The sequence below is a fragment of the Desmodus rotundus genome, chromosome 7 (genome assembly GCF_022682495.2).
Source record: "Desmodus rotundus isolate HL8 chromosome 7, HLdesRot8A.1, whole genome shotgun sequence".
In the NCBI taxonomy this organism is placed as follows: Eukaryota; Metazoa; Chordata; class Mammalia; order Chiroptera; family Phyllostomidae; genus Desmodus; species Desmodus rotundus.
Genome location: NC_071393.1, coordinates 34,208,405 through 34,234,885, shown reverse-complemented (window position 1 = coordinate 34,234,885; position 26,481 = coordinate 34,208,405). Strand labels below are relative to the sequence as shown.

Sequence of the window (26,481 nt, the reverse complement as noted above, 5' to 3'; positions counted from 1 at the left end):
TTTTATATATCAATAATGAACTATCAGAAAGAGAAATTTAGTAAACAATCCCATTTATAATGGCATGAAAAAATACCTAAGAATAAATTTAACTGAGGAGATAAAAAAGCTGTACTTGGAAAATTGTAAGACATTGAAAAAAGAAGCTGAAGATGACACAAATAAATGGAAGCACATACCATGCTCACAGATCAAAAGAACTAATTAATGTTGTTAAAATGTCCATACTACCCAAAGCAGTCTATAGATTCAATGCCATCCTTACCGAAATACCAATGGTATTTTTAGTGTACCAAAACAAATAATCCTAAAATTTATATGGAACCACAAAAAAATCCAAATAGCCACGGCAATTTTGAGAAAGAAGAACAAAGTTGGAGGTACCATGTTACCAGATATCAAGCTATATTACAAGGCTGCAGTAATCAGAACAGCCTGGAACTGGCATAAAAAAAACAGGTCAAAGGAACAAGGGGAGAGCCGAGAAAGAAACCCATGCTTATATGGTTAGTTAATCTACAATAAAGGGAGCAAGCTATACAGTGGGGTAAAGACAGTGTAGTCAATATACAGTATCAGGAAAACTGGACATATACATGCAAAAGATTGCAACTAGAATACCTTCTTATACCATATACAAGAATAAACTCAAAGTGGATTAAAGATTTAAGCATAAGACCTGAAACCATTAAACTCCTATAAGGAAATATAGGCAGTAAATTCTCTACCATTGCTCTCAGTAATACCCTTTTTTGGATATGTCATTTTGGGCAAGAGGAAAAAAAATAAATGGGACTATGTCAAACTAAAGAGATTTTGTACAGCAAAGCAAACCATTAACAAATGAAAGACAACCTACCAGCTGGAAGAAGATACTCACCAATGACACATCTGACAAGAGGTTAGTATCTAAAATTTATAAAGAATCTATACAACTTAACACCAACCCCACCTGTCCAATAAAAAATCCCAAAATAACCCAACCAATTAAAAAATGGACAGAGGACTTGAATAGACATTTCTTCAAAGAGGGCATACGGATGGCCAATAGACATATGAAAAGATGTTCCATGCCACTAATCATGATAGAAATGTAAGTTAAAACTACAATGAAACATCACCTCACACCTGCCAGACTGGCTTTCATCAACAGATCGACAAACAACAGGCCTCGGCAAGACACGGAGCAAAGGGTCGCCAGTGCACTGTTGGTGGTTTTGCAAATTTGTGCAGCCACTGTGGAAACAGTATGGAAGTTCTTGAAAAAATTAAAACTAGAACTATCATGTGACACAGCACTCCCACTTCTGGGAATATATCCAAAAAAATCCAGAACATTAATTCAAAATGATATACAAACCCCTATATTCATTGTTTACAAGAGCCAAGACGTGGAAGCAACCTAGGTGCCCACCAGCAGACACCTGGATAAAGAAGGTGTGGCACACACCTGCAACGGAGTATCACTCGGCCTTAAAAAGGAATGAAGTCTTACCACTGTGACAGCATGGATGGTTCCCTGTACATTTTCCTTTATTTCACTTAGCATAGCCTTCATTTTTTTCATCTAATTTGTGACCAAATTCAACCAATTCTGTGAGCATCCTGATAACCAGTGTTTTGAACTGTGCATCTGATAGGTTGGCTCTCTCTTTGTTGCTTAGTTGTATTTTTTCTGGAGCTTTCAAGTGTTCTGTCATTTGGGCCATTTTTTTTGGTCTTGGTGCTTCTGTTACTTAAAGGGGCGGAGCCTTGGGTGTTCATGGGGGTGGGGTAACGCTGGTAGTTGCGCTGTGACGCTGTACCTGGGGGAGGGTCTGAGAGGGAGCAATGGTGCTTGCTCTGCTCTCTGCGGGTTTTCAGTCACTTCCTCCACTACCTACAAGCAAAGTGGGCCCCTCTGGTGCTGATTCCCGGGTGGGCGGGCTTGTGCATGCTCTAGGCTCCTGTGGGTCTCCAATGAACTCTCCTGTGAGGCTGGGAGTTTCTCCTGCTGCTGCCTCAACCCCCACAGGTGTTTGCAGTCAGAGGCTTGAGGCTTTATTTCCCGGCGCTGGAGCCCTGGGTTGTGGGTCTGTCACCCAGTCCACCAGCTGCTGCCTCGCCGGCCAGCTGCAGCTTTGCCCGCCCTGCTCCACCATCTGCCTCCTCCTCGGGTCCACCAGCCACTGCCTTGCCACGAGTCCTCTCTGCCTGGCTGCCCGTCTCCGCTCCTCCTACCGTCTGGGTGAGTTTTTCTTCTTTATCTCCTTGGTTGTCGAACTTCCATACAGTTCGATTTTCTGTCAGTTCTGGTTGTTTTTGTTTTTAAATTGTTGTCCTTCTTTTGGTTGTGTGAGGAGGCACAGTGTGTCTATCTACGCCTCCTTGGCTGAAGTCTTGAAATCTTTCTTTTTTTTAAAAAAAAATTTATATATTTTTAGAGAAAGGGGAAGGGAGGGAGAAAGAAAGGAAGAGAAACATCTATGTGTGAAAGATACAGCAATCTGTTGCCTCTCACTTGGGGACCTGGCCCACAAGCCAGGCATGTGCCCTGACTGGGAATTGAACTGGGCACCTTTTGGTTGGTTCACAGGCCGGCACTCAATCCACTGAGCCACACCAGCCAGGTATGGAAATCATTCATGTAAAAGTATGTTAAAAGCCAGAGGTAGAATGTATTTTTCCTACTCTGCCACCACTAGTCTTCTATATTGGAACACAAATATGATTTGGTGTCCAGCAGAAAAGTGAAGCAGTTATCAGCCTATGGGGAAATTCTGACAGCCAAGCTCCTGCTTTCATACTGGCGTCTGCCTATAAGGTGGCTGGGCATGTAACTGTACCCTTATACCTCTTAAAGAAAGCAAGCAAAGTTTCCCAGAACAATTGAAAAGTAACAAAAGTGTCATTAACGCCGCTCCCCCCCCCCCCCCCCCCCCAGTTTTCAACCTGCAAAGCTCTACCTAGAGCCGGTTCCTAATGAATTTCTAAGAGAATTAATTAATGTATGGGCAAGAAAGGCTGATTTCAGAAGGAATCTTAAACATAATTCACAGTGGCTTTCTCTTGACTTGGCTTGTTTGCTATATACTTTAACTGTTACTTGGTTGCGGCAGGTAAAGAGAAAATTTAGGATACACAATTCCTACATGTTCAAGGTATAACAGATATAAACATAAGTCCACAAATGACTTAGGATAGTCTTAGGACTTCATCATCCGACCACGTTCATTCTCCTACTTAACTGCACAAGCTTACATGACATCAGTTACCTACTCCTAAGTCTAAATATCTGCCATGGTACCAAGTGCCTCTTAAAGGCTGTGAGTCTCCTCAGGCAGCTAACTCTCTTCTCTTTTTGCCAAAAAGATCCAAACCATGTTAACCACAAAAGGGCGGAGGGCAGCACCACATAGGTGCATTAACACACTGCCCCTTGGCACAGATTCTTAGAGTGCAAAGTAAGAAACACCAAAGCAATTAAATGAAACTGTTCAGCCTCTGAATGGCAACAGAAATTCTACTTAATGGAAGAGCGGTAATAGAAGCCATGAACACTTTTCCATTACTGCATACATTATTCAACATGAAGAGGGTCCTCCTAGGGGCTGAGACACACTTAAGCTGCTCCAAGGATCACTCAGGGGATTAAAGTCATAAGGATTTCATTACCTCTTCACAGGAAGGGTCTAATTTGTTCAGGTTGAGTGTCATTTTGTCATTTCTCATAAATCAAAGGGGAAACAAAATTATTGTTTCTATCTCAGTCCTCACATAAGATGCAGACACTTTACTGAGAGTAACGCTATACTGACTCCTGGCTTTTTGACTCGAGAGGAGCAATAAAGCTCTTTCCTTTGATTTTTAATTCTGTATGTTGTGTGGAGGGTAAGAGAACAGAGGCCCTCCTGAACTGTACCTATTTTGCTGTGACGTAGGCTCAGGGTCAGAATTTCACAGTCTGTGACACACTTCTCTCAAGTGCCCTTGGCTTAAAGGAATGTGCTGGATGTTGTGTGCCAGGCTGTTAGGCGAACGGCTTGAATGGCTTTCAGGTCGGCATTTCTTTAGCTCTCTTCAGTACCTGCCTTGGTCACAGTGTCTTAGCAATCCAAGTTCCATTCAGAAATGCAATAGGTTTCTTACTACACACAAACCAAGTCACTTCTATCTTAACTAGCAACAAATTTTGCTGACATCTCAGACGACCAGGCCCATTTTAACCTTCAATACTGTTTAGTTTATTCTATGTAGCATGGTATGTGCTGCCAAGAATGCTAGACTGGGGTACCCAGGCCTGGGCTTTACTCCTGCCTCTAATTCAGCATGATTCTGGGGCAGTTCTTTGAAGCAAGTGATGTTCCTCTCCAACAAAATGAAGGGGTCAGCTGAGAGGATTTGAGGTCTTAGTATTTTTGAACTGAGTAAAAAGACTATTCTATTGCATTTGTCATTTTATTCCTAATAAAAGAAGTAAAGGAAAATAAGCATGTATTATGTTTTAGGCACTTTACAAGGTACTTGTGATTTTATTAACTTGCTCATAACTCAGCTCAGTCTATTTTACCCACCTGGCGGTGCCCCCTTAAGACCTGGGTCGTCTTTAACTTCTGATTCAGTTCCTTTTTCCATGGGGCCTTCTGTGCCTGCTTTTCATTCATAGTACTTTATTTTTCTGAACTCCTATTATATTAAGATATTTGTAAGGAATCAGTGTGTAATGTAACCCCTGAGAAAGAAGACACCTAAGAAGGGCTTCTGGTAGTTAACATGGCTAAAATTTTAGAAAACAGAGCCTATCAGCCATTTCTACACAGGGGCCTCTCACACAAACTGCACTTCAGGGAGAGGCCTGCACTGAAGTGCCTGCCTGCACTGTTTCTGCCATCTGAGCCAGCCCTTAAAAAGGAGTTGTGAAATCCTATGTCTATCAACAGGACTGAAGCTTTCCTCACCCAATTGGAGCTGCACAGCTCTGACCAATAAGGAAAGTGCTTTGTGGACCAATCAAACTGTAAGGATTTGGAGTCCTCATTTGCATGAGGACAAACCCATCAGGGACACAGACTTCTGTCTATACAAGACAACCACCCTCTGGCTGAAAGTGCACTTTCCCTTTCCACCAAAGACTGAAAACTGCATCTCACTAGCTGAGCTAAACACTGAAGACATCTCGCAGACCAGCCCAGGCCAAAGTCAACTGGCAAACAACAGAGCAGACCAAAGCATAGCCCAAAGGAGACCATCAAGAAATAGAGCAGAGCTGTCTTGCTGGGAGAGGGGCCTGGCGACAGGGCTGCCTCACAGCTGTGCTGTATCACAGTTGAGCTGTTTGCACTAGATAAAGTGTCCTTCTTCCCCTCACCCCAAATTGGGGATTCCTGTTGGTGTTGAATTGGCGCCAACCATCAGCTGACACTAACTATGTTTAATAACTATCGAACCAGTATTTTTATTGCTACTGTTTTGAAGTTACCTAGTTTAGTGAAGATAGTCAACGAAAAAACGAAAATATAAAGGGACATTCGTGGGTCAGTAACCTTACTAAGAGAACTTTACCCTGATGTGGGCATAAAATAGATTTATAAAGCCTACTACAGAGATATCTGAAAAACTACTGTGGCCCTCTACCTACTCTGTTCTTTTCTTCTTTGTTTGAGTTAACATATGTGTAATACTGAAACAGGAAAATCATACACTTATTCCCTGTCATAAATCATAGAAATTTATATCATACTAAAGAATATATTTTAATAAAAACCTTCATTTCTTAAATCAGCAGCAGCAGCTTCTACAACTGACTAAATCAACCAAATCTTTACTGACTGCAACAATTAACTTTGGTGAAGACAAAAATGCCACATACGGTTTGGCCGGCAAAATCCATAGTGGTGAAAGGAGCCAGTGGCTGACAAAAAAGTGTAGATTTAGTGCTTTAGATTACTGTTCAAATTCTCTTTTTAACTATTAGGAATAAAGGAGCTACAAAGAATAGCTTAGTAGGGGAAAAAGGCATTAAAATGGCACTACCTTGGTGAGCACACACAAAAAAGAAAGACATCATTACATGAGTTTCTGGCAACATGGGAAGCTTGCAACGCAACACGTTTATGATTTAAAATAGAAAGTGTACAGAGGCTTCTTCGGTCAGTACAGCAGCAGAGGTAAACATGGTACTTGGAACCTCCCACAACCACAGCATTAGTTCCAAGTGAACTGCAGAACCACCACCATTCAGAATCACTTGAAATCCAAGTGGTTCTGAACAGAATTCCTGTAACTAAGGATGTAAAGATGCAGCCACATCTAGACTGATGGGAGGGGCAGAGATGTGGAGGGGCCAGGCTCCACACCCACCCGTGGTGGTTAAAAATCCGAGGAATACCTCTGCTGTGGAGGCCCTCTCTGAGGAACAAGGGGTCCCAGCCTCACACCAGGCTCCCCACTCCATGTTTCCCGTGCTGGAAAGAAAAGTCCCTGTAACTTCTGGCTGTAAAAACCAGTGGTGATTGTGGATGAGTGACATGGAGGGCTCCTAGAGTCCCGGACATGCATTTTGAAGAGCCCACATGCCACTTCACTCAGATTCCCTCCCTGTAAGCTCCTGTATTGGGGCAGCAGCTCAAAGAGCCCCAGGGACATATGGGCAGAAACCCAATCGTCTGGCTTCAGGACAAGGGCTGAAGAGACAGCTTTCTCCAAGACAAAAGTGCTGGCAGAGGGCACTGTTCCTTTGCCGAGCCCTGTCCCCAGAGACAGTAAGCAGGTGCCATATCTGAGTCTCCATCAACCTAGCTAACACTGTTTGCTCTCCCCTGAGGAATCCCTGAGACCCCACCCTCTCCAAAGTGTGGGCCTTCCCAAGCCGTTTCCAGTGACTTTTCCATACAAATGGCCTCTCTTGGTTAATGCTTGGGACTTTACTAAAATCACTCAAACAAGCAGCATCTGGCCTCTGTGTATCCTGTACCTCTTGCTAAGTGGACTCAGGGCTGGCGCTAGTGGCAGCCAGCCCTGGTTTGCAGCTTGGCCTCTGTCAGGCAATGTTAAGCCCAGAACAAGTAGCAGCCATCTGCAGATTGCTCTGTAGCTCATGCCAGGGTGACTCTGGGCAGGAAACAGGCAGTGGCTGACCCTGGTCAGTGCACCCAGTGGGCAGCTTCAGACCATGCCGATTACAACCCAATTACCTCCATGAGCAGCACACTAAATGGCTGAACTTGGCAGGTACCAAAGCCCCAATGAAGCAGGTCTTGCTTTATGGGGTTGGCCCCTGCACAGCATCAGCTCCACTGTACTTGCAGCTGGTCCTTACAGCCCACTGGCCTGGCAGCCAATCCCTCCCAGTGATGTGCCAATAGCGATCAAGGTTCAACTGCAACAGGAGGGTATGCAGAGCCCACATGGCAGGGCACACCGTGAGTGCACAGCTCAGATGACTGCAAAGGGCTGTGCCACTGGGCCCTACAGGACAGCCACTAAAAGCCTTTTGAGCAAAACAGAGATAGCAGCTCTGCCTGACATACACAGAAACAAACACAGGGGGGTGGCCAAAATGAGGAGACAAACACGTCCCAAATGAAGGAATAGAAGAAAACTCCAGAAGAACTAAATGAAATGGAAGTGAGCGAACTACCAGTTACAGAATTCTAAATAATGGTTTAGAAGGATGCCCAAGGAGCTCAGTGAGCGCTTGAACAGCATAAAAAAGGATATGAAAACTGGACATAAAAACCAGTCAGAAATGTAGAATATACTAACTGAAATGAAGAACACATTAGAGGGAATCAGTAATAGAGTAGATGAAGCAGAGGATGAAATCAGTGATTTGGAAGATAAGAAAGCAGGAAACACCCAAGCAAAACAGAAGAAAAAAATTAAAAAATGAGGATAGTGTTAAGGAGCCTCTTAACACTATCAAGGGTACCACCAACATTTGCATCATGGGGTTGCTGGAAGAAGAAGAGAGAAGGAAATTAAAAACCCATTTGAAAAAACAATGATGAAAACCTTCCCAAGCCTGGCAAAGGAAACACATGCAGTTCCAAAAACTGCAGAGATCCAAACAAGATGAACCCAAAGAGGCCCACACCAAGACACGTCATAATTAAAATGCAAAAGGTTAAAGACAAAGAGAGAATCTTAAAAGAAGAGAAAAGCAGTTAGTTACCTACAAAGGAGCTCATATAAGACTGTCAGCTGTTTCCCAACAGAAACTCTGCACACCAGAAGGACTGGCAAGAAACATTCAAAGTGATGAAAGACAAGGGCCTACAAGCAAAATTACTCTACCCAGCGAAGCTATCATTTAGAATCAAAGGACAGACATGGCTTCTCAGACAAGAAAAAGCTAAAGGAGTTCATGACCACCAAACCAGCATTATAAGGAATGTTAAAGTGTCTCTTTAAGAAGAAAAAGAAAAAAAAGATCAAAATTATAAATAAAGTGGTAATAAATACATATTTATCAACAATTACTTTAAATGCAAATGTATTAAATGTTTCAATCAAAAGCCACATGGTATCAGAAAAAGACAAACACCATATGATTTCGCTCACATGTGAAAAGTAACGAACAAACTGAACTAACAAGCAAAACAGAGACAGATTCACAGATGGAGAAAAGATGACAGCAAGTGGGGGGAGGGGAGGTTACAGGGTGGAGGGCGAGCAAACAGGAAAAAGGACTCATGGACACGGACCACAGTGTGGTGCCTGCTGATGGGAGAGGGGTCTAAGAGGACTAAATGGTAACGGAAAAAATACAACAAAGATTAGATATTTTAAAAAAAGACATACAGCGATAGAATGATAATATAACAAGACCCTCACATATGCTATTCACTTCAGATCAAAAGACACACACAGACTGGAAGTAAAGGGATAGAAAAAGATCTAGCATGAAAAGGGAAACAAGCAACAAGAAAGCTGGGGTAACAATACTCATACCAGACAAAACAGACTTGAAACCAAAGTTTGTAACAGGAGACAAAGAAAGACCCAGTACTCCACTCTGGGTATTTATCTGAAGAACCCCAAACACTAAACTGAGAAGACATACACGTCCACATCTTTGCTGCAGCACTACTTGCAACGGGCAAGATATGGTAGCAGTCAGCGTGTTCATCAGCAGAGGGATGGATAACAAAGAAGTGGCGCATACACACAATAGACTATGATTCAGCTGAAAAAAAAGAAAGAAATCTTGCCGTCTGCAACAATATGTATGCACCTAGAGGGCATTATGCTGGGGAAGTAAGTTAGAAAAAGACAAATGCCAGATGATTTTGCTTACATGTGGAATATAAAAACCAAAGTAAACAAAGAAGCAAAACAGAAACAGACTCATAGATACAGGGAACATTCTGATGGTTGCCACATGGAAAAAGAGTTGGGGGAATGGATGAAAAGGTGCAGGGATTTAGAACAGTCACAGGGATGTAAAGTACAGCAAAGGAAACATAGTCAAAAGTATTGTTAACTATAGATGATGTCAGATGAGTACTAAATTTATTGGGGAAATCACTTTATAAGTTATATGAATGTGTAATCATGGGGTTATACAGCTGAAACTAATATAATATGTTAAACACATTCTATTTAAAAATTAAAGAACATAATTTTTCAAGTAAAAAATTCATAATATTTCAGCCTAGTTAGAACACAGAGATGTCACATATATCTACATTTACATCGGATTTATATGAAGACCAAAATGCTAATATTTACTATGCTTCTCACTTTAAAATTCAAAAAATTCTATTTGAGTGTGAATCTAAATGTTTTCTCAATGTTCTGAAGGTCACCAATACCAAATTAGGTGTGAAAACTATAACCCCCAGAAATGATTTTCTTGATTTAGTAAAAAAACAAATATATGTAAAAGAATACATCAGAAAATTCTTTCTGTATAAATTGCCACTGTTATTTCAACAAGTGAGTTTTGTTTAAAAATAAGTAAGTACCCATGGAAGGACTCCTCCGTGCAAGAGCATCATGCTAGGTGATAGGGGTTGGGTCCAAGACGGAAGCTAGACTATGTATGCCTTCAGAGAGGGTACAGTCCAGGAATCTGAGCAACAGAAGCACGGGAATGACTTCAGCACCCGGTCAGTTCAGCTACATGCATTAAGAGAAACAGGGAGCTGTGAGGATTAAAGGAAACTGGAGGAAACAGGACAAGCCTGACAGAGGAAGTAGAACCTGATTAACTAGAATTCTGAGAGGCAGAATGAGATAATGGGGGTGGACATAGAAAAAATGATCAAGGCAAAGAAAGTATTTCCCAGAAAAAAAGTAATATGAACACAGGTATAAGACAGAGAAGGATTGGGGTCCCTGGATTGAATGTGATTTGGTAAACAATGAGGAGTTACTTAGCATTTTAAGAGACGGAATTACAAATTTTACTTTCTTACAACCATTTACAGTCACATGCCATATAACACTGTTCCAGTGAGCAATGGATTGCATATACAATGGTGGTACACATGCAGCCTCGGTGTGCAGCAGGCTGTACCCTCCAGGTTTGTGTAGTGTACTCTATGACGTTCGCACAATGACACACTCACCTAATGACACCTGCCCACGAATGTATCCCCGCTAAGTGGTGCACGACTGTATTGACCATAGCCTACAGATGTATTTCCAGCTCTCCGAGCAGCAGAGCCAACACACACAGGCCTGTATCATGTAACTCACACACAGGAACACAGGCCTAATTCCTATTGATGAAGTTGAACCACATGGAGGGGAAAAGGCCATGTAATTTGCCGGTGAGGAAAGGAGGCACAGGAAGCAGCCTATCATCACTTGTGCTTTGTTGACCCTGCCGCTGAAGAGTTCACTTCAACCAAATGCTGGATGCCCTACACGACAACTTGTTTTTGAGAGTCAGAGTAAGGTATTTGATGATGACAAACTGTGGTCCACTTTTAGCTTTCAGCTGCTCCTCATTTCTATATCTCACTCCAAGTCCCAGCCAGCCAACTTCAGCATTTAAAGCCAATAAAATTCTTGGAGCACAAAAAAAGACTGGAGTTAGGGGCTGTAGTTTGAGGGCATAGTCACGACCTAAGTATCTGTCATATGCTATGAATCCTTGAGCTAAAGCAACCTACCCAATCTGAATTGAGATAGGAAATACTCTGCCAGTCATTAAAAAATGTACAAAAGCATTTCAAATAACATTTTATGAATATATGTATGATATGTAGAAAGAAAGCTAATTACCTCATGATCATGAGTGGCCTGTCTCGCTGCATCTAAAAATATGGAAGAATAAGAGAACATTAAGCTGAAAAACAAAACAGAACAATAACTAAACCCAAGCTAACAACTGTGCCAAACTACAAAAACTGGTACATGTGTAGGCTGTCACAACATACGTTATTTTGCCCCATGGCTTTATTCATCGGTCAGTCAACAACACTTAAAGGGAAGCCTGTATTTGTAGGTTACATTTAGACACGAGAGGAAGAGCAGACTACTATTGAGGAGAAAACAGAGAGAAGGCGAACAGGAAACACACGCCAAAGGCTGCGCACAGTATCACAGGTTAGCAAGCACAGGCCCGTGTGTGAGGAGACGGCAGCAACGAAGGAAAGACAGACGACGTGTGGGCGAGGGGTCTCTGCGGTGCTTCCTGAAGAAGGGAACTTAAAGCAATTCTTGTGAGGGTGGAAGGGACAATTTTAACGACTAATGAAAGACCCAGGAAGACCAGGATCTTGTCTACCTCGTTCAACATTGCTTTCGTAAAGGCTGGGTGAGAGCCTGATGTGTAACAGGAGGTGCTCAATACCTACTTTCTGAATGCATGCATTCATGAATGTATGAATGAAAAGGATGATTATTTGAGGCTGGGAGATGGCACCTGAAGAGCTTAGAGGCGTTGAAGCAAGGCAGTTATGTGGTTTAGTGACGACTTGTTTAGAGGCAGAGAAATACCTAACTGGAAATTAGACAAAAAGCACAGTCACCTAAAAGGGGTCTTTGGAGGAGAAGCCAAATTGTTGATACTGGATATGGAAACCAACTGGAATTTATAAGTGAGAGCAATGTGATTTTAATACAATTCCAAGATGATGCCTATAAATGAACATAGTAGAGTAGAGAAATGACAGGGACAAATCTTTTATATTCATCACTCTAGTAGTAGGTTTTGTGACACTCATCACACACGACAAAGTACAAATACATTTGGTTCTGGTTCTGATACCTTGCCTTTGAGATTTGCCTTTCTGACGGTCTTGGGTTTTCCTACTGAAGACCTTGTAGGCCTCAGTCTTCTGATACTGCTCCAGTTCCTTCATGTAGCGCTCCTTATCTCTGTCCGCTTCGTCAAGGTAGCGCTAGAAAAGAAACGTGGAGTGATTTTCAAGGAACAGATTTTATTTAGGTAAAATATCAATGAGCTATTTGAAGAACACAGAGGACAATTGGAACATGGAAAGAAAAGTATATGGGGAATAGATCTCATAAAAAATTCACAGGCAGATAAATATAGTTATTTCTCTAACCCTATATACAGAACTCCATATGGCTACTAGAGTCCTCAAGGACACCATACAGACACATTTAATCCTCCCGGGAGGGAAGATGAAATACTATTTTTTCCCCTCTAATTCCCAGCCCATTCTGAGGGAATGATCTCATACATCATTCTGGCCTTTTAAGAGCCAGGAGAGTGGGATACTAAAGTCAGAAGCCAGAAAGAACATTAAAAAGAATGACCTCAAAAAAAAAAAAGAAAAAAAGAAAAAAGAAAAAGAAAAAAAAAAAGAAGAATGACTTCATCCCGTGGACCTAAAATGAATTTAATATGAGAGCTTGCATCTGTATACTCTGTGCCACTCATTATTTCAACCAAGTTCATTGATCTAACAGCATAATTTTGCTTAATGCCTTGTTCTTTTCATTCATCAATGAGGTTTAAGAAATAAAGTATAAAAATGAACATAAACTAGAGTCAGGAATTATGTTCCAAACCCTGCTGCACACAAGAGCCAAATTCAGGGGACACCCAACTGGCTAAATGTGGGACAATTTAAGTACAAATACTTAAATACAGTAATAAATTATAAACCACTGGGGAGAAATTCAAATGCCTACACCAATAATAAATAACAATCAAATAAACATATAAATGGGGACAGGAGGAGGGACCTTGCTTAGATTAGAATGGTGAGGGCCAGCTGGTAGGTTTGGAGGAAATGCTAGGATGGATACTCATCGTTTCTGCAAACATCTTGGTAAAGATTAGATCCGTTAAAACTTACCAATAAATGCTAAATGTGGGGGTGGATTTTGATTCCAAGATTTGCATGTTCTCTTCACAGACTACTTAATAATTATAAGGGAGAAAACCTTTACTGACTGAGCAAAATTAATTACCCAGGAGGACACTGTGGTCCCCTATGCAGTGTTCTGACCAAGAATGCGTAACTTCAATCTTACCATGAGGAAACATCAGACAAAGAGAAAAATGACAAATATTCTGCTAAAAGTAAGTAAGAAGAAGGAAGAGAAAGAGGGAGTGACTATTTTTAAAAAACATTAATGTCATAAAAGACAAAGTTTGTGAAAATATTCCAGATTAAAGGAATCTAGAGATTTGACTACTATACACAAAACCTGACCTTAGACTGGAATCTGAACTGGAGGGGAAATTTTTTATAGGAGAATGATGTTATATTAATTGCTAAAACTGGAATATGGATGGTAGGTTAGACAAAACTATTGTGTTAATATAAAATTACAAAGTTGATAATTATACTATGGCTATGTAAGAGAATATGTCTATTTTTAGGAAATAGACCCTGAAATATTGAAGGGTATATGTAACTTCCCCTGAGATGATTCTGAAAAATATAGTGTGTGTGTGTGTGTGTGTGTGTGTGTGTGTGTGTGTGTGTGAGGAGGGGGGAGAGGCAGGCAGGGGGCGGAGAGAAACAGAGAGAGAGCACACAAGTGAGCCTGTGCTGGAGAATATGAGCACATAGGCAAACAGAGAAATGGGATAAAATGTGTAACAATAGGTGAATACAGATAAAGGGTATCTGGATGTTCTTTGTGCTATTCTATGTTTGTAACTTTCTACACATTTGAAATTATTTTCAAATAAAAAGTTAAAAAAACAAAAACAAGCACTCACACCCTTGTCCTACCTACCTAACAGTGGTTATGCCTGGACATAACTACTGTTACTTTTGCTTTTTTCTTTATACATTCTGTACTGTCCGAAGACATTTTAAACAATGAGTATGCATTAATTTTGAAATAATAATCAAAAGAGTAACTCTGTATGTACAAGTCATAACCCCATTGTACTTTACACATTAGAGCTAAAATGATGGGTGATACGCACTGCTTTCTATTTGCCTGCTACACAGAGCTTCAAACTGCAACTTAATTTGATCTCTTTGAAATGTTCTGAATTCAGTTAATTCCCAAAGCTATTTTTCAATTTGGTATAAAAGAGTATAAGACATAAAAGAAATAAAGGTATTTCTCAGATGTTGAGAATGCAGGAAACTTTTAACCCAAAGCCACTCCCACAACAATCATTCTGCTTTTGTGACATTGCCAGCCTGAGCTCGGCTATCTTGTTCTCACTTCCTCTCAAATCTCTCTAACAAATGGATTTGTTTCAGTTTGATAACAGGCTTAGTTTCTGTTTTAGAAGAGAAAGAATTAAAGTATTCTTGCTTTATTTTCCCCAATAGGTTAAATATGTCAGAACTCCAAAGATTTTATTAAAGCAGTAATATCCTTTAAATGAAAATCTTGTGTGAACAGAATTTTATCAAATGATCTTTTCTCATTTAATTCATGACTTTTCATTGAACTTGGTGGAATAAATTATGTTGATAAACTTCCTAATATCGAATAACCACAAAAATCTTATAAATCAAATAAATACCAGTGCCGCTGCTTTAGCCGAGCGCCCCACCGCTCACACCGGAGAGAGTACGAGTACCAACCACGGTGCTGGAGGAGAGAGCTACGAAGGACCCTGCTCAGCACACGACAAAACTGAAGAATTAACTGTTCATCCTCTTTGCTTTTCTGACAGAGATTATTTTTGAGATATAATGAAAACCAAGCTGAGGATCAAGAATAGAAAAAAATCACCTGTTTTTCCTCAGGAGGCAGTTTACTCCATTCATTGCCTAACATCCTTGTGATTTCTGGAAATGGGACTTCTGGTCTCTTTGCTCGAAGCTGTTCTCGACGCTCGTTCATGAACCGAACATATCCTGTAAGGGGGGATTTGGGTGCATTGCTGTCTCGAAGAGGTTTCTTCCGTTTTCTTCCTTTGGACCACCCCCCTCGTTTACTTCTTTGCTACAACACAAGATAAAAGAAAAACTAAAACCAAATTACAGTAACGACCAGAATGTCCCTAAATTACACAACAACACTAATAAATGCTAATAAACAAAACAGGGTAAGAGTTGCATTTTCTTGCCATTAAGGCCTGGGTACTCAAAGCTCTCCCTGTCATAGGGACAAATAACTGCCATGCCGTTTTCAGGAGGGGACTCCAGGTGGTTTACTTGTAGGCCCTTCCGCGTCCCACACTACAAACCGCTGCACTTGGGCACACTCCAACGCGAACCCCAGGAGGTTAGAGTAAGGGTGCCACGGCCGCTCCAGCCTGGCCTTCACGTGCACTCAGCAAGTCCGGAAGTGAGACCTGCAGTGCGCACAGCGCTGTCAGAAAGCAGACGCTGCCGTAGCATGCGCTGGGCAAACAAAGACACAAGTTGTCGCACAGGGGCTACAAATTATTCATGACGGTGTTTCTCACCGATACCACTCAAAGACCAGCTTATTCCCCGTAGCAGATAGCAGTAGACTTTAAAATTAATACCTAAGTCTTAGAAAAATTTCAGTAAATATAATATATCCAAAGTGAAGTCTAGTGTTTTGGCTTGATGATTTGTTCTTAAGATGTTTATTTTATAAAGTCAAAGTCCTTTATATGTTATTAGTTAAACCAAAAGATTAAATCTCCTTGGCCATGGCCTGAGTAGCTCAGTTGGTTAGAGCACAGACCTGATACATCAAGGGTGAGGGTTCTGTCTCAGGTCAGGGCATATACAAGAATCAAACAATGGGGCCCTGGCTGGTGTGGCTCAGTGGACTGAGTGCCAGCCTGTGAACCAAAGGGTCGCTGGTTTGAGTCCCAGTCAGGGCACATGCCTGGGTTGCAGGTGCAAACCCTGGTCAGGGAGCAAAAGAGGCAACCAATCGATGTTTCTCTCTTACATCAATGTCCCCCCTTTCCCTTCTCTCTACAATCAATCAATTAAAAAAAATATATGTATATATAAAGATTAAATCACCTCTAAAAAGGTTTAACAAAAGGACTGAGGTACCACTAATATTTTACTACAGCCCTCTTCCTTGTCCTTTTAAATGAAATGCAAGGGACATCATATATTTGCTTCATAATTTTATGTATACATATAGCCTATCAGTATGTTTTATGGATACAAGAATTCTTATTTCAGAGAACAGAAAGATAAGCAAAATAGGACAAAAACATCTAAATATTAATTACAGTACTATACTCTTCCAAGTATATAAAAAATGGTGCAATAACTCACCACCAGGCAAATGGTGCATTTGATGTCAGTTGTTTTTTTGTAAACCTAGTAATGTTAAAGCTAATGTTCAAGATGTTTGAGAAGCTTTAAGCACTCATCATAACCTTTAAGAATGTCAACATGAAAAAATCAGCTCTTTTAAATAAGAAAGAAGATAAAAATTAATGGTAGTATTCTCCTACTGCTAAAAAGAGTACCTTAAAACATAGATGCTGAAAGTCCGATAGGGGCATAACTACGCAGGCCCATATGCAACCTCAGTGTGAATTAAAGATACCCCCTATGGAAGGTGGAATGATTGGTCAGTGGTGTCAATTCTTTGTGCATATGTAACTACAAGCTGCAAGGCTTGGGGAGATGTGTGTGGTCTTCCACACAGGCATGTGGACTTCTCATTAAATACTTATTTAATGAGATAACTCATTTGCTCATTCAACAAGCATTTGTTGAACATCTAAGATGATATAGGTATAAATTTCTTAGGAGTAAAACGAGTCTATCTGTCTTCATGTCATTAAAACCATTAATATGATTCTATGTAAAACCAGAAATATTTAATATAAAACAGAAATTCTGCAGAATGTAAGAAAGTCAGAAGATGGACACCTGCTGCCTGCTTCTTTGTAAGTTCAGAGATCAGTACGAGAAGGAGTACTTCAGCTTACCTCATCTTCATGCCTCTGCTCATTGCCTTCTGCTGTGTTTGAAGGCTCGTTCTGAAGCAACTGACCTTGAGAGAGACCCTCCAAAAATTCTGGATTGTTGGTGGATGATGTGGCTCCACTACTGTATGGAATCTCTGGGTGGGTGAGCCTGAAAAGTAACAGGTGGAAGTGCAACAGCTCAGTATCAACAGCATCAAAATCTCTCATTTATCAAGGTTCAAGACAAATTTGCCTGCTGGCAAAGCATAATAGGTCAGTCCTCGAATTGATTCCCCCACATCAATCTATAGATGTAAACAGTATCTCCACAGCAGTTACAGAGCATGAAATAACGGTTTCAGCGTTTGATTGAACCGTATGAGTTCCATGGAGACTACTAAAAACAGCTATAAATTTTTTCACAAAGTATTACTCTCCCCTCACAATTTAGTTCTGATCATGCAACAAAGTCTGACTTTTATATGCTACCTTTCATGTATCTCTAACGTAAAGGGAAGATACTATGAATGGAAAAGGAGAACAGGAATGGGAATTGTAGAAGCAGTTCTCCCCCAGCACAAGAAAGTTCTGAAGAGTGTAAGAAATGTCTTATGGCACATTCCACAGACTATTCCTTCTAGGATTATAATGTTTATTGACAACCAGGATCATTTAAAAATGGTATTATCAAGTTCAGTAAGTTCATGTATGAACGTTGATGAGTTAGACAGATATGTCTTTTCTGTTCCCACCATTTGTTAAGATACACTACCACACATGGATAGAGAAATGAGAGAAAAGACACTGCCCTGTGGCCTGAGTCTGAGGTTTTCTGGGGGAAGGAGTGAGAGAGGTGAAGGAAGATATATAAAAGTAACAGTCATTATTCTGGAAGAATGTGTATACTTTATAGGGTTATAGGCACAGGATTAAGTAATGAAATAAGGGTTTGTAAAATGCACTGTAAAGGCATGGTAAGAGGCTATGACAAGTTTTATGTGCGTGGAGAGGATGTTAATAGAGATTTTACAGAGGAGGTCTTGAAGGATGAAGAGGCATTCACCAGGTAAATGATGTCATTACAGGCAGAAAGAACATGATGTAACAAGAAAGAGAACCTTATCAGGAGGCTACTGCAGTAGACCGAGAGACAAGGGAGGCAGGATGGAGAACTGGGGACAGAAAGCTAAGAGATACTTGAGAGAGTGAATGGAGAGAACTGAATGGCAGAATATAGTGGAGGAAAAAGAAGAGCCAACTGCAGTTCCGAGGTTTCCAGACTGTGCGATCACATACCCCGATCCCAGGTAACAATGCAGAGTGTGTGCGCGTGCATGTGTGTGAGAAAGGCAGACAGACGAGACAATGTAAGTCTGAATCATTTCAGGCACAGTTCAGTGGAGCTGTCCCGCACACAACTGGAAACATGCCCTGAGAGAACCGAAATGAGGAAAAGAAATGAGAGAGATCGGAGAGGCATCCGCCCATGGGAACAATGGGAATTCCTGGGCATTTTCCAGAAAGATAGCGAGAAGAAATGTCAGGACAGTATCATTTTAGCATCAAGTGTTAAAAGAGATGGGAAAGAAAAGAGGGCATTAAGAAACTTAGGACAGAATACTGTTACAGAAGCCAAGTCAGGAAGACTTTTAAGAAGGGGTTATTAACCAAGTAAAAAGTTGTAGATGTCCAGTAAGATAGGCTAAAAGTGTCTGGTTAAATCTGAAGACCTAAAGTTTGCTGGCAATCTTAGGGAGTAGTTTTAGTGATATTATGGAAACAAAAACCAGATTACAGTGTACTGAGAAATGAGTGAAGGCACGTGCAGATTGTCCTGACGTGAAAGAAGTTTATACTCTTCTGACCCTTTCTAGAAAACCTAATAGATGACTGTAAGCAGTAGGTTCCTGCGTTTTGGGGTCCTTTGAGGAAGGGTATCTATGAACTCAACGCCAATTACGTTTCTGAGACAGGAGCCAGCAGAGACCCAGGATGATGTCAGCACCTCTGTCTAGTAGCTCAGTTACTCTGGGGGTCTCGGCATCTGCTCTCTCACTGTCACTCTCATCACAGCCGTGCCATCAGTTTTCAAGTTCCTAAGTCCTACATTTGCTTATTTCAGTAAAATGTGAGAACCACATGTGAGAAAGAGCGCCAATCCTATCAATCTCTGACTGAAATAGACAGAAATCAGAAGGGAGTGGTCAAAGGCATTAAACGCCTCAGATATGACAAGCTGGATAAAGAATGAAAAAACGAGAAAGGGCTCTTTTGTTCCTATGAATGAACTGTCCATGCTCTTAGCTAAAACCAACAACCCTTCCATTTGGGCCCTGGGTCCCAGGCCTGCTAGCCTACTCAAAGACATGTTTTTGGCAATTCTGCCCTCTCTGGCAACACCAATTCTTTCCTCTCTACTGAAATGGCCTAATCAGCACACAAATACGGCATTATCCCTTTTAAAACAACACATACACACCCCACTCTCTCGATCCCACTTCATTTTTCCCTTTTCTTTTTATGGAATTTTTTACACTTATTGACTTCATTTGTTTTTGCTGGAAAGAATTGTTTATACTTATTGCCTTCAATTTCTCTCCTTTTGTTCTCTCTTAAACCCAACCCAAGAGAGATAGTACTTACAAACTCTTGTCAAGGTCACCAATGACCTCCATGCTAAATCCAATGGCATTTCTCAGTCCTCATCTTACCTGATCTTCCAGAAGTATTTGACCCAGTTGATCTCCTCCCACTGCATTTTACTTGGTTTCCAGGGCCCCACACACCACTGGTTTTTCTGCTACCCTTTTAACTACCCCCTTTAGTCTTTGCTGCTGACTGTTCCCCGTCAGCCTGACTCCTAAGTGTTGGGGGTGTCCCAGAGCTCAGGCATTAGAGCTTTTCTATCTACACAGTCGTCATTGCTTCAGTGACCTCATCACATCTCACACCTTTAAAACTGTACCAGGGGGCAGCCAAGGGCGGGAGGGGAGCCCAAATAGGGATTTGTAATGGGGTCCAGAACTCGGTGTCCAGGAAATACTAGAAAAAAAAATACATAGGATGTCTTCACCCCCACAAGTCTGAGCTGGGGGATGGGGCACATGGAGCAGGGTCATTCAGAGCTGTTTTGTATAGCAACAGTTTTGCAGATAACCTCTAGAATGGTCATTTAACATATCTATAACCTTTAACTGGTTTCATGGATATGTTAAATAACTGTGGCTATCCTTGAGCCAGGGAGCTGGGAGTGACTTTCACCCAAGATGTAACTGGGAGGCAACTCCCCCTGGTTACAGCACCTGTGTGAGAGCTTGGAGATGACTGGCTCCATGCCATGGGGCCACACCTGCCCAGACTTACTATGGCAGCCCAGTCAAGCTGGAAAAATACGGGAATGCTGGCAGCTGGGGCCAATTGTGGGAGGAGTCAGAAATGGTGGCAGAGGAAGATTGGTGCTGGGATTTAAACCCAGGCATGGCAGCCACACGGTGTCTTTTTGGGACCATGCGACTTGGGCAGAGAAGAACCACGGACCTCTATTTCTTTTTCTGAGACACAGTACCCCGGATTGGGCAGAGGGGGAAGCAAGGACTGCATTTGTGGGTATTCTAAAGGACTTTGAGATCTCAATGAAGACATTATGTCATTATTCTTAAGTTTGTATAACTTGAAATAAAAAATCCCTTTCCTTTTCACCAATCTCTGGCATTGAGAGATGTCCTTCCCTGGCAGTGTGCAAGGCGAACTAGGACGGGGTGAGGGATCCCCGGAGCTCAAGGGTGGGTCCATTCGGTAATAATGTATCATTCACCACCACCCCCACCGCCCCCACCGCCCAGTCTGTTCTGTAACAAAGCTCGTGTATGTATACTGAAGACTCCCAGGTTTCTCTTTCTACCTGGTCTCCTCTGACTTCTGAACCTGACTTCTGAACCGGACTATCACTTGCCTATTTGACATCTCTCTGCACGGACATCTCTAATAATCTTCTCAAGTTTAAAATCTTCAAAACTGAGCTCCTAAAGTTCCATTCCCTACCTCTTCGTTTCCCCATCTAAGGTAATTCCACCCCTTCACTCTCTTAGGCCAAAACCTTGGAGTTATCTTTGACTGCTTTTTTTCTCCCTTCTTACATCTTATCTGGTCTTTCAGAGAAATGTTTGGTTTATCTTCAAAATATATCTAGAATTCTAGACTTCTCACTACCCACCCATTCACATTATCTTTGAAACCCACTCCCATGAGGTTATTGCCCCTGTGACTCCACCAAAAATATTCTCGTAAAGTCACTAGTGGTGTTCTTTCAGTCATCAACTCTCACCTAAATTATTTCAGGAGCCTAACTGGTCTCCTTGCTTCAGCCCGTGTTCCCTTCACTTTATTCTGAACATAACAGTCACAGGGATCCTACCATAAAATAAGTCAGATCATATCTTTCTCCTCAAAATCCTCCAATGCTTTCTCATCTCACTCAGAGTTACAGTTAAAGTGCTCACTTTGACCTCTAAGATCCTACAAGACCTAGTACCTTACTCCAGTGGCACAGCCATTACCTGGCAGCTTATTAAATGCAGAATCTCCTGTCCTAACGCAACTTTCTAGCTTAGAGCCTGCGTTTTCATAAGCTCTCTAGGCAATTCACCTGTACATCCCAGTGTGGAAGCACTGGCGCAGCCCTCGGTGACTCCTCCCCCTCAAGGGCTCTGCTCCGGCTGCACTGGCATCTTGGCTATTTCTAAAGGTAGGGACACACCCGCCCCAGGGTTTCAGCACTCATTCCTGCCTCGGCGGCCTGGAATAACGTTCCTCAGGTGACTGCAGGCTGGCCACCGCACTGCCTTTAGGTCTTTCCTCAAGTCCACTTCTCACTAAAGCCTTTCTGGGACATCTTATCTAAAACTGAACCCCAAATGCTACTTTGTTTTTTAATCTATAGTTCTTATCAAAATAGTACGTATATATTTTACTTATTTGTCCTGTTTTTTGTCTGACTGCCCTGGTAGGATTTGAGCTTTACGGGGACTGGGATTTATGCCTGTTTTGGTCATTGCTTAATACATGGTGCTCAGAACCGTATCTGGCACACAGCAGACCCTCAGAAAACTTCGCACTGAATGAAATCGATTTAGCAATGGGCAGACTTCAGCAAAGTCATGGAGAAGACGACTGAATAGCAAGGTGAGAGGCAGATATTAATGAGGTAAGAAGAAAATGTGAAGGAAGGAAACAATTAAAAAGTGTAGTCTATTTTTAAAGAGCTCTAAAGAATATTAAAATAATTCATCTTAGGGATTAGCTAACAATTCAATCTGTTATTAAATACACTTCTTTGGCAAAAACTTTTTTTGTACCTAGCAATTATGCTTTTTAAGAAAGTATATTTTATTGATTATGCTACTATAGTTATCCTATTTTCCCTGCACCCCCTCTCCTACGCACATCCGCTCCCCTCACCCCCCCACACCAGTTCCAATGTCTATGGGTCATACATGTAAGTTCTTTGGTTTCTCCATTTCCTAACTATTCTTATCCTCCCCCTGTCTATTTAGTACCTACCTTTTAGGTTTCTTATTCCCTGTACCTTTTCCCCTATTCTCCTCTCTCCACTGATGACCCTCCACGTGATCTCTATTTCTGTGATTCTGTTCCTGTTCTAGTTGTTTGCTTAGTTAGTTTGTTTGTTTGTTTTTTAGGTTCAGTTTTTGATAGTGGTGAGTTTCTTGTCATTTTACTGTTCATAGTTTTGATCTTCTTTTTCTTAGATAAGTCCCTTTAACATTTCATATAATAAGGGTTTGGTGGTGATGAACTCCTTTAATTTGACCTTTTCTGGGAAGCACTTTATCTGCCCTTCCATTCTAAATGAAAGCTTTGCTGGATAAAGCAATCTTGGATGTAGGTCCTTGCCTTTCATGACTTGGAATACTTCTTTCCAGCCCCTTCTTGCCTGTAAGCTTTCTTTTGAGAAATCAGCTGATAGCCTTATGAGAACTCCTTTGTAGGTAACTGTCTCCTTTTCTCTTGCTGCTTGTAAGATTCTCTCCTTATCTTTAATCTTGCGTAAAGTAATTATGATATGCCTTGGTGTGATTCTCCTGGTATCTAACTTCTTTGGGACTCTCTGAGTTTCCTGGACTTCCTGGAAGTCTATTTCCTTTGCCAGGTTGGGGAAATTCTCCTGCATTATTTTTTTAAAAAAGTTTTCCATTTTTTTCTCTTCCTCTTCTCCTTCTGGCAACCCTATGATTCGGATGTTGGAATGTTTAAAGTTGTTCCGGAGGTTCCTAAGCCTCTCCTCATTTTTTTGAATTCTTGTTTCTTCATTCTGTTCTGGTTGAATGTTTATTTCTTCCTTCTGGTCCAAATCGTTGATTTGAGTCCTGGTTTCCCTCTCTTCACTGTTGGTTCCCTGTATCTTTTTCTTTATTTTACTTTTCACATCCTTCACTTTTTCCTCTATTTTGCAACCATATTCAACCATTTCTGTGAGCATCCTGATTACCAGTGTTTTGAACTCTGCATCTGATAGGTTGGCTATCTCCTTGTCACTAAGCTCTTTTTTTGGGTTTTGATCAGTTCTTTCATTTGGCCCTTATTTGTCTTGGTGCAGCTGTTACACTGTAAGAGGTGGAGCCATAGGTATTTGCCAGGGTGGGGCAACCCATGTCACTGTGTTGTGGTGCAGTCTGAATGAATGTTTCTTCTTTAACTTCTTGGTTGTCAGACTTCATACAGTTCGATTTTTTGGCAGTTCTGGTTATTTTTGTTTTTTAAATTTGTTGTTGTCCTTCTGTTGATTGTGTGAGTAGGCAAAGTGTATCTACCTATTCCTCTAACAAATAACTTCTAAACACAAAAGACAAAAATTCAAGTGTAACATATTTTCATGGGAAGAAGAGCTATTGCTAGTAGCCCTGTTCTATATGCCTTTACTTTATCTGTCCAAAAATAGCAAAGATAGGAGGCAGGAGAAGAAAAAGGAACAGATAGACGTGAGCTGAAGCTTCTAAGCATATTGAAGAACCGCATTTAAAAAAATCTGATCTTAAAAAATATATAACCTTTGGGGAAAAAACTGTTTTAGTATGTGTGGCAATTCAAACAGAAAATACATTTCATTTCCAGAGCAAGCCCTGTGGTAGGTATTTCCTTAAAGGTGGCTATGTAATTCTCTTAACCTCGAGTGGCCGATGTTCGTTAGAGCCACATACTGTTGTTCATGGGAGCTAGAGGACTGCGAGAGACGGCTGAATGCAGTCACCAAGCAGTTTACAATGGCTTTCACTCCCTCTGCAAAATGCAAAAGCCTACCTTCTGTTCTTATGACATAAAAGTGCCTCTTTAGCACCCACACTTTCTCAGAAGCTCTGCTCTGAAGCCTAGGCAGAGGCCCAATGCCCCAAAACGGTTGCTTACCCGGCTGTAGCCAGATCACTACTCTCCTTGGAGCCGTCTTCGTCTGCAAAAAGGGGAGGCAGTGTGGAGCTAGTCATCAAAGTTTCCATCTCTCTAAAAGGAAGAGCGAATAAAAAATAATTAATGGCTTAATTACTGCTAGTTCAAGTTCCACTAATTTAAAAGCCAGCCTTCCTTAACTTTATCACATCAGCAGCACAATAGAAAATGACCTGAATATTTATTTTCTTGACTTGGACACATGAATTTAAACTCTATGGTTAAAGAATGGGGTTTCAACCCTATCTTAATCATCTGGAGAGACTAAAAATAGCTAAGATTCTTTTTACAACTGAGACATAGTATGGAAAATTCCTTTTTCGTTTATGCAGAATATCTTTAAAAGCATTCTTCACTTCCTGTAAAAACTGTTAAGCAGCATTGCAAACCTGAGCAAGTTATTCAACGTCTTTAAGATACAATCTCATTTTCTGAGACAAAATTGCTGACTTACCCACAGGGTTATTGAGAAGGATTAAACTGAAAGGGCTTCATCAGCAGATAAAGGCTCAGATGGTAAGGGCTTTGAGTATTATTATATAAAGAACAATATTGTCATTACAGCATTACCAGTTCTCAGTCCCAGCGAATTGTCCTTAGATTAAATGGTGATAAACTAAGCCCTCCAAAAGGAAACGATGCAAGGGAAGTGGAGGATGGAAGGCATACTGATGTGGTTTAGAATTAAAGAAACCACACTTTCAGGCCAGAAAATGCTTTCCATCACTATGACGACCAATAGCAGAAACAGATGCACTTGTATACAGGAAACTAAGCTAAAGAAAACAAATCAATCACTAGAATTTCAGGTTATCAGACTGAAAGGATAAAAGGACGAAGTGATAAAGAGAGTAACTGCATTTAGCCTATCACTGTAAGAAAGGTGTTTTCCCTTCACTGCTTACCATACAGGGCTCTACCTCCTACTGCTAAAAGCAGCAGCCCTCCATTCATTGTGAAAGTGATATTTAAACAAAACACTCAAACTGACCCCAAACATCAGTCACTTAAGTGGGACTACAAACTGCTCAAGAAATAATGTGCTCCATTAACTGGGAAAACTGAGAAGCAAATTAGGAGATCGCTCAGGAGCTGCCCCCGCTGTTACAGCAGGTGCTGCTGCCAAGGACACCTAGCGAACTCAACAACTGAAAGGAAAACACACAGAAATGCCAGTCAAGATGGAGGCATAGGCAGACATGGCTCTACTCTTCGCACAACCACATCAAAATTACAACTAAAATACAGAACCACCATCACTCAGGAACGTCAGAAATCTAGTTGAATGGAAGTCTGACAAGTACAGAATTAAGGAACCCACATCCATCAAGACTGGCAGGAGGGGTGCAGACACGGACGTGCTGGCACCCACCCATGTGGATAAAAATTCCGGAGGAATATCTCAGGAACGACCACACCAGACCCACACCAGGTCCCCCAGGATTCTAGTGCCAGGCAAATAAGTGCCCACAACTTCTGGCAGCAAAACCCAGCTGGGATAGAGTTGGTGGAAGAAACCTCTGGAGCCCCACATAGTTCCTGTTAAAGAACACCCCCCCCACACACACACATCTACTCAGACTCACTCCCTCTGAGCTCCAGGATAGGAGAAACTGAAGTGTCTGGCATCAAGGGGAGCAGAGGCCATTGTCCCTTTGCTAAACCCTCTCCCCACAGAGCTGGCAAGCTGGTGCCATATCTGAGACTCCATCAACCTGGCTAACAGTGTTTGACCTGCCTTGGAGATCCTCAGAGGCTCTGCCCTACTCAAGCTGATCTTC

At 41.4% G+C, this 26,481-nt stretch overlaps 1 protein-coding gene across 4 annotated transcripts in view; it reads right to left on the bottom strand.

Annotated features, from left to right (window-relative positions):
* The window catches only part of HMG20A (high mobility group 20A), a 73,801-nt gene that overhangs the window by 13,297 nt on the left and 34,023 nt on the right, over nt 1-26,481 (bottom strand). For all 4 annotated transcript variants that reach the window (XM_024557467.4, XM_045192825.3, XM_024557466.4 and 1 more), the window contains 5 exons: nt 24,662-24,754; nt 17,264-17,411; nt 15,118-15,330; nt 12,203-12,335; nt 11,215-11,246 (listed from right to left, as the gene is read on the bottom strand). In XM_024557467.4, coding sequence (XP_024413235.1) covers nt 11,215-11,246; nt 12,203-12,335; nt 15,118-15,330; nt 17,264-17,411; nt 24,662-24,750 — 615 coding nt within the window. In that variant the 5' untranslated portion in view covers nt 24,751-24,754. The remainder of the gene's footprint in view (nt 1-11,214; nt 11,247-12,202; nt 12,336-15,117; nt 15,331-17,263; nt 17,412-24,661; nt 24,755-26,481) is intronic.